This window comes from Lotus japonicus, chromosome 5 (assembly GCF_012489685.1).
Source record: "Lotus japonicus ecotype B-129 chromosome 5, LjGifu_v1.2".
NCBI classification, from domain to species: domain Eukaryota; kingdom Viridiplantae; phylum Streptophyta; class Magnoliopsida; order Fabales; family Fabaceae; genus Lotus; species Lotus japonicus.
Genome location: NC_080045.1, coordinates 58,376,327 through 58,387,598, shown reverse-complemented (window position 1 = coordinate 58,387,598; position 11,272 = coordinate 58,376,327). Strand labels below are relative to the sequence as shown.

The following is an 11,272-nucleotide window of genomic DNA, read 5'->3' as shown; positions in this document are numbered from 1 at the left end:
GTCTATCTGAAAACCCTTGATCCCCAAATTCAAACCTTCATTTGTTCCCTACTAACCCAATATTTTGTACATTATTATAGCTGACCAATTCAACCAATAAGGGTGTGCTTGGGAAAACATTCGGTGTAATGTGAAAGCGCATTTAATCCAATCCAAAATTATACTTTCTTCTTTGTTACATGTATACGGAAGCCGTGAAAATTGATTTAAAGAAAATTGATTTAAAGGCCGCCAGCGCATAAACAAACAAGCACTAAAACATCTTAATCATTGATTTAAGTTATCCAATTGTCAACCTTACATGGTATATACCACATGAGAGGTATTACGCCCTCCACACCTTCACTTGCATAAGGTTCCTCCAAATACTTGTACAATTGGGGAAATCTTCCATAAGGAAGATGTTAAATACTCCAGAGAGCATATATATTAGATTGCTGAGAGCATCAAGATTGGCTTGATGTCAAAAGAGCAGTGTGCTCTGGCACTATCCCAAAAACTCTCCCAAGAAATGCAGCAAGTATCTAACAGCTCAGACCAATCAAGCCTTGGCCAACTCTTTTCATAACAGCTTCAGAGCTGTATTAATCTGGTTGACTCTTTATAACTCAAACAATTAAGTTGGTTGACTCTTCCACCCCAAGGCGTTCAGATGCGTTGGATTTAGCTCAAGATACTTCCCTATCCTGAAAATACAACAGTTGAAAACGTATTAATTCCCTTAACTGCCAGAGAAATCAATTGAAATTTTACTGGAAAACTGAATTTGACTACCACCGGAGAATTAAATTGAAACATTACTGGAATTGTATTACTACTACTCATCTAACTACCGAATTCAAATGAAATGTCACTAGAATAATATTTGACTAATAAAGGACTCCCCCAAGAACTACAGTAACTTAAATGCATGAAAATTACCCAAGGTCTGGTGGAAGTTTAAAACCACCGATGCGTACCCGCTTTAATGAATAAATCTGAAATATGAAACAGAAATAAGATATCAATGTAGGTACAGTTAGTCATTTAACTGAAGGAGAAAAATAATAGACTTCAGCATGTTATTAATATAGTATAAAGGGAACAGAAAAAACAGAAACTAAATCCTTTTTCATGGAATCGTCTACATGGATCAAATGTAGCCATAATGATAAATATAATGTGATAATGATTAGTGAGGATGTCAATATTGCATATCATCGCTTAAATCAGAACCAGTATTGCACATCCTCACTAATAGGACGAGATGAAGTATTGTCAATCGTGTCTAAAACTAAAATACCCATAAGTTGAAACCCACAAAGAAGTTAACAGCACAAGCAGACACCCAAGTTTGGGAGATAAGTAATCAATGTAACACCAGAAAAGTTTAAGCTGATTAAATTTTTCTGATGGATTGATTTAACATAAAGCAAGGTCTTGTAAAATACAACAGCGGTGGACAATACTCTAATGAGTCATGAAAACAAAAAAAACATGTATATAAGTTATTCACTAAATTTTATATGCCTAAGCACTAGTACGTTTGGCTTTTGAGGGACATTAAATGGAGCATATGTATAATTGAAGCTAACCTCGAGTCCGGCACGTTTCACAAGCTCACGAACTTCATGTTTCCTCCCATCATGAACCTACAAGAATCCAAATTAAATGAAACAAGAAATTTCCAACTAGGTTCGATTTTCTTCATAACTGATAGGTTAAATGCTCTAAGACGTAGATAGATATATTTGACAAACTAAAATGAAGCCATCTTGAGATAGTGACTAATGAGGATGTCAAAATTGCATATACTTACTTAAATCAAAACCAATACTCCCATGTGACAAGCAGTCAAGCACAATATTACATTAATGGTCACAAAAATTTCTTAAACAACAATACCATATGTGTTGAACATGAAGAATAAAGATTGAAAATTGAGAAACAAAGTGTAAAACAGGATTTGTCATTAATATACCAATGTCACCCATCTGAGAGTTCCTTTGCTTAAAGCTTTGTTGAGATGTGTGAAAATTAAATTTCTCAACATTATAAAGCTATTAAAACAATTCAATTTTCAACCTATGATGCCAGTCAAAGAAAATCAGAATTTCTTATAAGAGAGGTACAATCAAGTGTGCAGGAATTTACTACAATTTACCCAAAGTAGTTTTACATGTGTAGGGTATGTCCTAGTCTACAACACTAAAATTTGCAGTAAAAAGGAAATTATGCACCATGAGATTGTAGCTCAAGTGAGATACCATGTCAACATCTCAGAATGAGTCAATCACAAGTTCACAACCAGTATTGGCAAGAAGTAGAATTGATATAGCATATCAAAACAGATAAATTTACCACAATGCGAAGACGAGCTCTTTGCATATCTGGTTGACTTGGAAGTAACTCCACTATATCAGGAACACAACGGACGCCCTCAATGACTGTTCCCTCACTTATGGCCATTAAGTGCCTCTTATGAACTGAACCATCAACTGCTGCGATGTATCTGATATAACACAAATGTGGTGTTTCAAAGAAAGTGAGCATTCATAGGAGTGAAAGATTTTCTTCGTCACAGAAACAATAATAGGAAGAGCGAAAAAGCAAATAACATAAACCATACATTAAATAAATGTAACTCAAATCACATGATAAACCATTAAATTAGGATAGGGTAGGGAGATTCAATCATTTTCATTCATTTCATGCAGTAAAGCACTAAGAAACACACAGCAGCATCTAAATTATTTGAACCAAACTAGTACCCAACAAGAACCTTGCGAGTAGTACTCTTTCCATTCCTATAGTTGCAATATCAACCCAAACTAATGAAGGAAATAAACAATAAAAATACACAAATCAGGCTCAACTGACTCACTCTTTGGATAAATTAGATGATGGATGTGAAAGCTTTTGAGCAAAATCTCCTGTGAACAAGCATCATTGTATTAAGTATTAGATGAAACTGCTGAGACATAATTTATCAGGAGAAGTATAGAACCACTATTAAAAATTAATTCAATGGAGATTAAATTGCTTTCACGTGAAACCGCATACCATCATTAGTCACAATAATTAATCCAGTAGTAGCAACATCAAGGCGCCCTACAGTAAATAGCCGTGGTGTGGGTATTCCCGGATGGTTTTTACCCTGGAGATAGAATTGTTTTTAGGTGATAGAGAAACATCATTGTAAGTTTAAAGAAATATTGAACTATATCCCAAAAGAGATGGAACTAAAATGCCTTCACATAACTGATAAGAAACACATATTGCAGAATCAATAAAGAACACAACACAATCATAACGCTGCCAATTCAAAGTGCTACATACCCAACTCTTCAAATAATCATCAAATAGAATCATGACAGATTTAGGTTCATTCTCCCCAGACGAGCATATGTACCTGTCGAAACACAATAGCATCACGCACAAGAACGCATGAGAAAAGAACAAACTCAATTATAAACTCATTTACATAAGCAGCCACATGTGCAACAACACGAAAACACACACTTGCATACCCTTTTGGCTTGTTCAATGCAAGATAAACCTTTCTCGGCTGCCTCTTCGGGAGACGGTTCCCATTCACATAGATACTATCCTTTGCAGGATCCACTTTAGTCTGCATTGCACACCACCACAAAAGTGCTTTTCTCATAAATTACTTTCCACTATTTAACCTTACACAAGAAACAGGACCTAAAAGCTACAATTCATGATATGATGAATGAAGAAATCAAACAAACCTGAGGAGTATTACAAACAGAACCATTAACAGTAACCTTCCCTTCAAAAATAAGCTCTTCACAGCTTCTCCTGGAAGCAACTGAAAAAACAAACAAACAACAGAAAACCGTTTTGTTAGTTAGTTAGTTATAATTCTCAACTGAATTTGTAACTGTCAAAACAAACTAGTAACAGAAATTCACCTCCGGAGGCGGCGAGGACCTTGCTGAGACGTTCACCGGCGGAGTCCTTGAAATTCTCGTTGTAGAACCGCCGTGCCGCCTTAGAATACTTCGGCGGCGGCGACGACGACACCGTACGAGCATTATCCTCCTTCTCACTCTTCTTCTTCTTTGCTGTTGGTGTCGTTTGGCTCTTCTTGTTCTCCTTTTTGGTGCCGGTTTGGGCGGTGGCCATGGCTCTGAGGAAACTCGGCGGAGGTTCGGATTGCAGCTTGAAGTTTCCGTCCTCGCCCCGGACGATCCATGGGATCAGAAGCTGGCCGGCGTCGTCGTTATCGGGTTCGGGTTTGGGTTTGGGTTTGGGTTTGGAGGGAGCGAAGGAGATGTTGAACTTTGAGGAGGAAGAAGAGAAGGAGCATGTGAGACGAGGGAGAGTGCGGAATGAAGCAGTGAGGGAGTGAGAGTGTGACTTTGTGAAGCAGTGAAGAGAGAGTGCCGTCATCGCCATTGTTGACGACGCAGCAACCATTTCTTCTTCGGGGGAGAATCAAACAAGTTTGCACTTGCATTGTAAAACAATTATCTAAATAGAATTTAACCATTTATCAATTTTTGTCATAATATTTTAAATTTGAGAAATATAATTGGATGCGCATGTAAAACAATTGTCTTCACTCAATGACTTGAGATTGAGATTGAGATTGAGATTGAGATTGGTGAGTCTTTTGCAACATCATCTACGTAAGGTTATTATTGAGATTCTAGTTAATAGAATGTGTCTTCTTCTGGATGACATCATTAGTCCGCTTTAGAGAAGTTTTCTTCTTCAGTGTAGCGCAATACTAGTGAAAATGTGATTGTCCTTTAGGGAGTGGTCCATAGTATAGTTCAGTTTAAGAAGCAGGTTGGATATTTGGTGTTCAAGTTAGACTTTGAGAAAGCTTATGATAGAGTGGAGTTTTGGAGAGAAACCCTTGGACTTTTTCGATGTTTTGAATCTTGTATCAATATCTGATTAGATATTGTGTGTCTTCAACATTATTATCTATCTTTGGAATGGTGATAGACTTCGTACTTTCAAGTGTGTGATTTATGTTTGGATACATTTACTTAGAATTGATTTTCATAACTGAATTATAGAACAAATGGGTATCTTTTCGTTGAACAGATCAAGAGGGATATGGATCGGAAGTGGGGCAGCACGCATGTTTGATCCATTTGGGTCTCCATTTGCATCAAAGAGTACTCCCTTTGTCAAAAAGATGTAAGCAATTTATAATTTCGTGAATCTCACTTTTATAACAGACTCGTCTCAGTGACGGCACAACATCATCCTATCCGCGACGCCCCTCCTCTCTAAGACTTTAGGCTTCAATTTGCGAAATCCACCATTAAATTGAAGTCTAATATCACGTAAATCATATATATAGATGTGTCACACCAATCAATAAATTTGAATAAAAAAATGATTTCTTCTACATCTTTGAAATATAATTGTTTAATGTGTAAAAAATCTTCAGACATGGTGTGTAAGTAACTTTTCTCAATATACATGGTGGAGAGATTTTAAGATTAATTATTTTGAGTCTTTCCATTTTTCATACTTTCTAACCATAAACTAAATAAGTAAGTTATTAGACAATAAACTCTTGGTACTCTAACAAAAAGCATCTCGTAAGAAAGTATTATTATTCCATTTTCATACTTTGTAACAATAAACCAAACCAATCCAAACGGATAAACTCTTGATCTTGGTTTATTGACCTGATTATGGAGGACTTTGGTAGAATCAGGATGCAACAGAAAAGTCAATTCTATATATAATCATTGAGTGTTAAAAAAACAGAAAATGTCAAATGTTATATGAAGAGAAAAAACCAAAGGTATTAATCTCAAGAAGAATTATTTTGGTAGGTAACTGTGCAAAACAATCTACCTAACCCACCAATGCAATTTTGGCAGGTAAGTCTGAGACAAACTGGAGGAAGAGTTGATTTCAAAGGTGTTTAACCACTCTATGGCCAGCATAGTCACCGTTTGATCCATAGAAGAGAAAAATGATTACCATATTGTTGTTAGATGAAAAACTTCCTTGTCTTCCAAGTCCACAACCTGAGAAAAATTACATAGAAATTACTGAATAAATACCCTTAAACAGTTTATCCCTTTTTTTATTATTTTTTAACAAAAACATGAGCTATTTGTTAGAATAACTGCAGCATTTAATTTATAATTTTATAATTTACATGTATGATCAACAGCACTTACTATTTGTGTTTCCCATCATGAAACTGAGCATTTTTTGAGGATTTAAAAGTCTGTAAAAATTCTGTAGCCTTCTGCAACTCTTCCTTCTGCCTTGATTTGTCCCATTTGTGCTCAGTTGACAATATTTCAATGACCCGAGGCAATGCCCTTCTTGCTGCATCGGTTTCGAGGAACGCCAGACGAGTCCTCCTTGCAATGAAGTCAATAGCAGATTCACAATATTCATTCCGAGCACAGTAAGCTACCTCTGCCTCCAGATATGGGTAACCATGGGCAAGTCGCTTCCCCAAATTTTCATTCTAAAATACAAACATAGAATCAGTTTAACTCGGACCATCATGATACAATTAAATGAAACTTAGTACCGACTACAACTCCTATAACATGAATGAAGCACGATAAGGGAGAAATATTATCACCATATTACAAAGAGCATATTGCAATAACAATCACCACCAAGACGGCAAGACCTCCCACCAACCACTCACAAAAAAATGCAAGAGAATTTAAATAAATAGACACATTTTGTCACATAAGATCATTTATTAACAACCACCAATATACAATCAAACTATAAAATTGAATCCCATTTCTAGTTATTTTCACATATCTCATCAACCACCAAACAAACTGTGAATAAGAAGCCCTTTAACCTACAACAACAAAAGCTTGTTCCTATAAGGTGGCTTGGCAACATGGATCCAACAATACTATAGTGATTTAGCCTATGGATTTGCTCTATCTTTAGTTGGTAGACTACCCTTCATCTGATCAACTATCCCTCTTGGGGCATCTATAAGCATTTTCCATGCATGTCTAAACCACCTAGAGGCTAAGACAAAGGTGAGATTCTACCATCTTTTCCATGATAGATGTAACCTGACTTTCTCAGTAATGCATTCATTCATAATTCTATACTGTCTTGTTTGTTCCATTCCATCTTAACACTTTCATCTTTGCAGTATTGAACTTATATTCTTACTATCTCTTCACCACTGAGCACTCAATCCCGTACAGTTCTGTAGGTCTTATAACTATAAAGTAAAATTTTACCTTAGGCAGTTAAGCTTCTGTGATATTTTTCTATTACAAGTAACACCCAAACCACTCCTCCAAGTTCATATTCATGTTCCAATGTCTGTTTTGATACATAATTAAGAAATTCAGTCGCATAAAAGAGTATTTTCGATTTTGATCATAATCTCACACCCTTAAAAAGTGTAAATGGTGTCATTCAAGCAAACTCTAGCTTAATCGTTTGAATTTTTTATAATGCATAAAAACTCAACTGATTCAGAAAAGCACTATGCTAGTTCTAAACAAAATTATGCAGACCATAGGTATTAAACATTAAAAATAAACATGGAAAGAAAAATACAAAGCAGAGCACTTGTTTTTATTTAAATTGAACGCCCAAGTAGTACCTGAGAAGTTGTTAACATAACACCAAACCACGAATTGTACAAAATTATCCAGTCAAGATAATATTAAGGTGCATTTGTGTACGTTGTTGTGCAATGCATGTAACACGAAATATGGAGTAATACAAGCAAACCTGAGCAATGGCGGCCACACGCTCAGCCAATGTTCCATATGCCTGAGACAAGTGCTTTGCAGCAGCAGTGTCCATTGCCCCAGGAACAACTTTACCATGTGTAGTTTTCATGCGCTTATACTGTTGAGCAAGAACTGTAAATGAAGAAGGTTCCCACCCTTCACCACCAACAATGGCCAGATTTTTTGTCACACATCCAATGGTGGGGGTCAGCTTTCCAGACTTAATAGCTGCATTAACAGCATCTTCTGCCATGCTGAAACACAGAAGTCAAAATAATATCCTTAGTGTGCTGGAGTGCCGATGAGAAGGAAAGGAAACAATGACTAAAAGTAGATGTTAGAAAATAATTGAATGTTACTCATTAAATAGAGTAACTGGACAATCAACATGATATGCCTAGTTAGTGAAACAACATCTGAAGAAATTTTAACACTGAAATTTCAGCATCCTATTAAAACATTACCTGCGATAGGTAGTCCACTTGCCACCAGTGATGGTGACCAAACCAGGGTAATCCTCACAGACAACATGATCCCTCGAGATGCTCTCAGTATTTTTCGCTGTTGGATCCACTGCTAATGGGCGAATACCACTCCAAGCAGAAAGAACATCAGTGCGACGTACCTAAAATTTGGTACCATTATTTATTCCTCATTAGCAAACAGAGTACAATGAAAAGGCAATTAAGAATAGAAGAAAAAAAAAAGGCATCTAGACTGAGTGGCTCCTCAGTAGCATCATTGGGTTTGCATTTAAGCATGAATTACAAGGACATGCCCAGCTAATTAAAGTAGAAGTGGAAGCAGGGGCTTCCACAATGATAAAATTGAATTATTAAACCAACAAATATATGATGCAAAATACTTTCTTTCATTCATGCATTCTTTTTTTCTTTTTGCTAAGATAATCCAACATATTTCCAGACAAGCAATATCTGTGAGAACTTTTTATTCTGAACCTAACATAAAAAAAAACTAGGTAGAAATAGCTGCATGGATTGAATCATTATGTTCTAGTGTTCTACCCATACTAATTCTTTAGAAAATACGATAATAAGTTAAAAAGTTATCTATGTCTGGAAGTATAGCATACTTTAACATTAAGGTAATCAGATATCGCATCCAATATAAATTGAATCTCATCTTCATGCGGTTCTGGAAGATAAGTAATGGCAGTACTAGAATCTGTAGTTCCAGCAACAGTACGTCCCAGCCACGGCAGCATGAAAACAACACGCCCATCCTTAGTTTTAGGAACAATTAAGCCCATTCCCTCCGGAGAATAATAATCAGGAAGTATAATATGTACGCCACTGCTAGGAGCAATCATTTCTTGTGAATTTTTGTTGGCCATTTTCCTAATAGAGTCGCAAAATGGGCCACTTGCATTCAAAATTACTTTTGCATATGTATCGAACTCTTTGCCTGCAGCACATAAAATAGTGAAGATATGTAGTTAACTATCAAAGTTTAAATAATAAATATTTGATTGTGACTTTTAAATTTCACAAACTAAGATGTGCTTCCCCGTCTGTAATGCGTATTCATGAATGGGCTGTATTTATTTTACCAACCTTTTTAAAACTATTTCCACAATGCAAAACAATAAAGTTCTGAATTTGATTTTACCCAAGTCCAATAGCTCTATTCCAGCGGCGGATATGTTTGTTCATTTATGGGAGAATGATGCTTCAGATTATGTGGTTTAATTTAAAAATCCAATATAGAAGAATGAAGCTTCAGATTGTGTGAATTACATATGATGCATACGTATCTTTGGACTAGTCAGAAATATTATTCTACACTACCTTCACAATTTGCCAATTTCCTGCCTTTTTTTGGAAAGACGGGTAAACAGAGGTAACTCATAACAGATAGAAAAAAAATGCTAGTTACCAGTCAAATTGTCCCGAATTCGTACACCAATGATCCGTTCTCCAGCATCATCCTTCAGTAAGGATACCACTTCTGCATGGTTCAGCACTGCTGCACCAGCTAAAGCAGCAGTGCAAGCTAATCCAACATTAAGCCGTGAATCATTCATCTGCCCATCATAATAAACAACTGTGCCCCTTAGGCTTCTATTGTTTACCTCCCTAGCCAGAGTGGGAAAGAGCTCAACAGACTGTTTTGTAGAATAATATCTTGAGAAGTGCAGCAGTTGTCTTCCTGCGACCAAATCGTACATTTTCAAGCCCGCCCAGTAGTATAGTACTTCAAACCAGTTAAAACATGGTGTCATACATGGCAATGCATGGCATAGGTGGGGTGCATTGTCAATAACCTGTTTACGCTCAGCAAGCGCATGAAGCACTAATTTGAATTGCCCATAGTCAAGGTTAAACACAGCTTTCTCCAAGTAACGAACTCCTGATAGTTCACAAAAACGCTGATATTAGATTTAATCGCATTAAAAAAATCCACTATAAAAAAATAAAACAGTATATAAATTTATTAAACCATTGCCCCAAGAGAAATGAACTCAGGCAGTATAGTATCTGCATTGTTAAGATGCACACAGGCCTCAGGTCCTTAACCCCTATTTGCTTCTTAATCTCAACAAGAAAGCGAAAGCAAGTGCTTTCACGTTAAGACCTCATTTTTCACTAGGTTCTGGTTTGTAAGAACTTATTTGAGCTTACCTTATGGCATAAGCTCTTATACAAGTGTTTGGGAGAGTTTATTGAAATAGCTTACGACCTACCTACAAACTATTCAGAATAGCTTATGAATAAGTGCTTATACTTATTTCTAACTTATTTTCAACTTGTTTTAATAAATATCTCAAATTATCTTATCAATAAGCACTTATATATAGCCATAAGCGCTTAATTAAGTTATTTTCCCAAACGCACTTTAGGTAGTTGAAATCCAAAAGGAAAAGAAACAGAGTTCTGATAATCAATTTTGCAAATCATAAACAATGCATGTATGACTAAATCATTCACTATCGCATTTTGCATCACAACAACAACATAAAACCATTAATTCATCAAACTAAAACGATGGCAATTCAACACAGTTTGCAATCAAAAAATCGTGGATGAACACATTTCAATGGATCTACATAAACGCAAACGCACCTCCATGAAGAAGCTTCGTGGATCGAGAAGAAGTTCCGGATGCGAAATCCTCGCGCTCCACAAGGCCAACTCGCAGCCCTCGCGTCACGGCATCGAGCGCAGCGCCAGAGCCAGTAGCTCCGCCACCAATAACAAGAACATCGAGTGGATTACCTTTACCAGCAGCCATCAGCGCCGACTGCTGCGTCTCCCTCGACGGAACAACAGCGTTCTGGTCGTAAACCCTCTGGCGGAGGCTCTCGAGGCGGGAACCGCCGCCGTAGTCGTTGGCGGAGATGGAAGGATTGTAGAGGATGACGGCGCCTCCGCAGGCGGTGGCGATGGCTGCTCCGACGGCGGGGCCGAGTCTTCTCAGGCGAATCATGGCGGTGAGAAGGGGAAAAAGCGCGGTGGCGGAACGTGATTGAATTGAAGAGAGAACGGTTGAAAAGTGTGGAAGTTTGACGTGTGGGTTTATTGTTTATTATA

The 11,272-nt window shown here is 37.0% G+C and overlaps 2 protein-coding genes across 3 annotated transcripts; both read right to left on the bottom strand.

Annotated features, from left to right (window-relative positions):
- Positions 1–239: 239 nt before the first annotated feature.
- Positions 240–4,474, bottom strand: LOC130719599 (putative ribosomal large subunit pseudouridine synthase SVR1, chloroplastic). 2 transcript variants are annotated; one of them, XM_057570217.1, is made up of 10 exons: positions 3,918–4,473; positions 3,735–3,814; positions 3,510–3,610; positions 3,319–3,391; positions 3,043–3,136; positions 2,864–2,912; positions 2,341–2,491; positions 1,575–1,631; positions 922–977; positions 240–686 (listed from the first exon to the last, which is right to left on the bottom strand). In XM_057570217.1, exons 1-10 carry the CDS (start codon positions 4,423–4,425, stop codon positions 617–619), a joined length of 1,239 nt encoding a protein of 412 aa, XP_057426200.1. In that variant the 5' UTR covers positions 4,426–4,473; the 3' UTR covers positions 240–616. The 2 variants fall into 2 exon arrangements, with proteins under 2 accessions (XP_057426200.1, XP_057426201.1); XM_057570218.1 differs by lacking the exon at positions 240–686 and having other exon boundaries at positions 918–977; positions 3,918–4,474.
- A 1,217-nt stretch (positions 4,475–5,691) lies between these two features.
- On the bottom strand, positions 5,692–11,272 carry LOC130718226 (glycerol-3-phosphate dehydrogenase SDP6, mitochondrial). Its single transcript, XM_057568755.1, has 7 exons — positions 10,805–11,272; positions 9,618–10,091; positions 8,815–9,146; positions 8,186–8,346; positions 7,720–7,975; positions 6,165–6,463; positions 5,692–6,008 (listed from the first exon to the last, which is right to left on the bottom strand). Coding segments are annotated over exons 1-7 (1,887 nt in total). The 5' UTR covers positions 11,169–11,272; the 3' UTR covers positions 5,692–6,007.

Bases quoted from the DNA above. Each gene is read 5' to 3' on its own strand.
- LOC130718226 (XM_057568755.1), bottom strand. From the start codon at position 11,168: ATGATTCGCCTGAGAAGACTCGGCCCCGCCGTCGGAGCAGCCATCGCC. The intron at 9,147-9,617 runs GTAACTAGCATT...TATGTGCTGCAG, and splicing joins AATTCGGGACAATTTGACTG to GCAAAGAGTTCGATACATAT. The intron at 6,464-7,719 runs GTTTGCTTGTAT...TTTGTATTTTAG, and splicing joins GTGTGGCCGCCATTGCTCAG to AATGAAAATTTGGGGAAGCG.
- LOC130719599 (XM_057570217.1), bottom strand. From the start codon at position 4,425: ATGGTTGCTGCGTCGTCAACAATGGCGATGACGGCACTCTCTCTTCAC. The intron at 3,611-3,734 runs GTTTGTTTGATT...TGTGCAATGCAG, and splicing joins CTGTTTGTAATACTCCTCAG to ACTAAAGTGGATCCTGCAAA. The intron at 3,392-3,509 runs GTATGCAAGTGT...GTGTTTCGACAG, and splicing joins GCATTGAACAAGCCAAAAGG to GTACATATGCTCGTCTGGGG.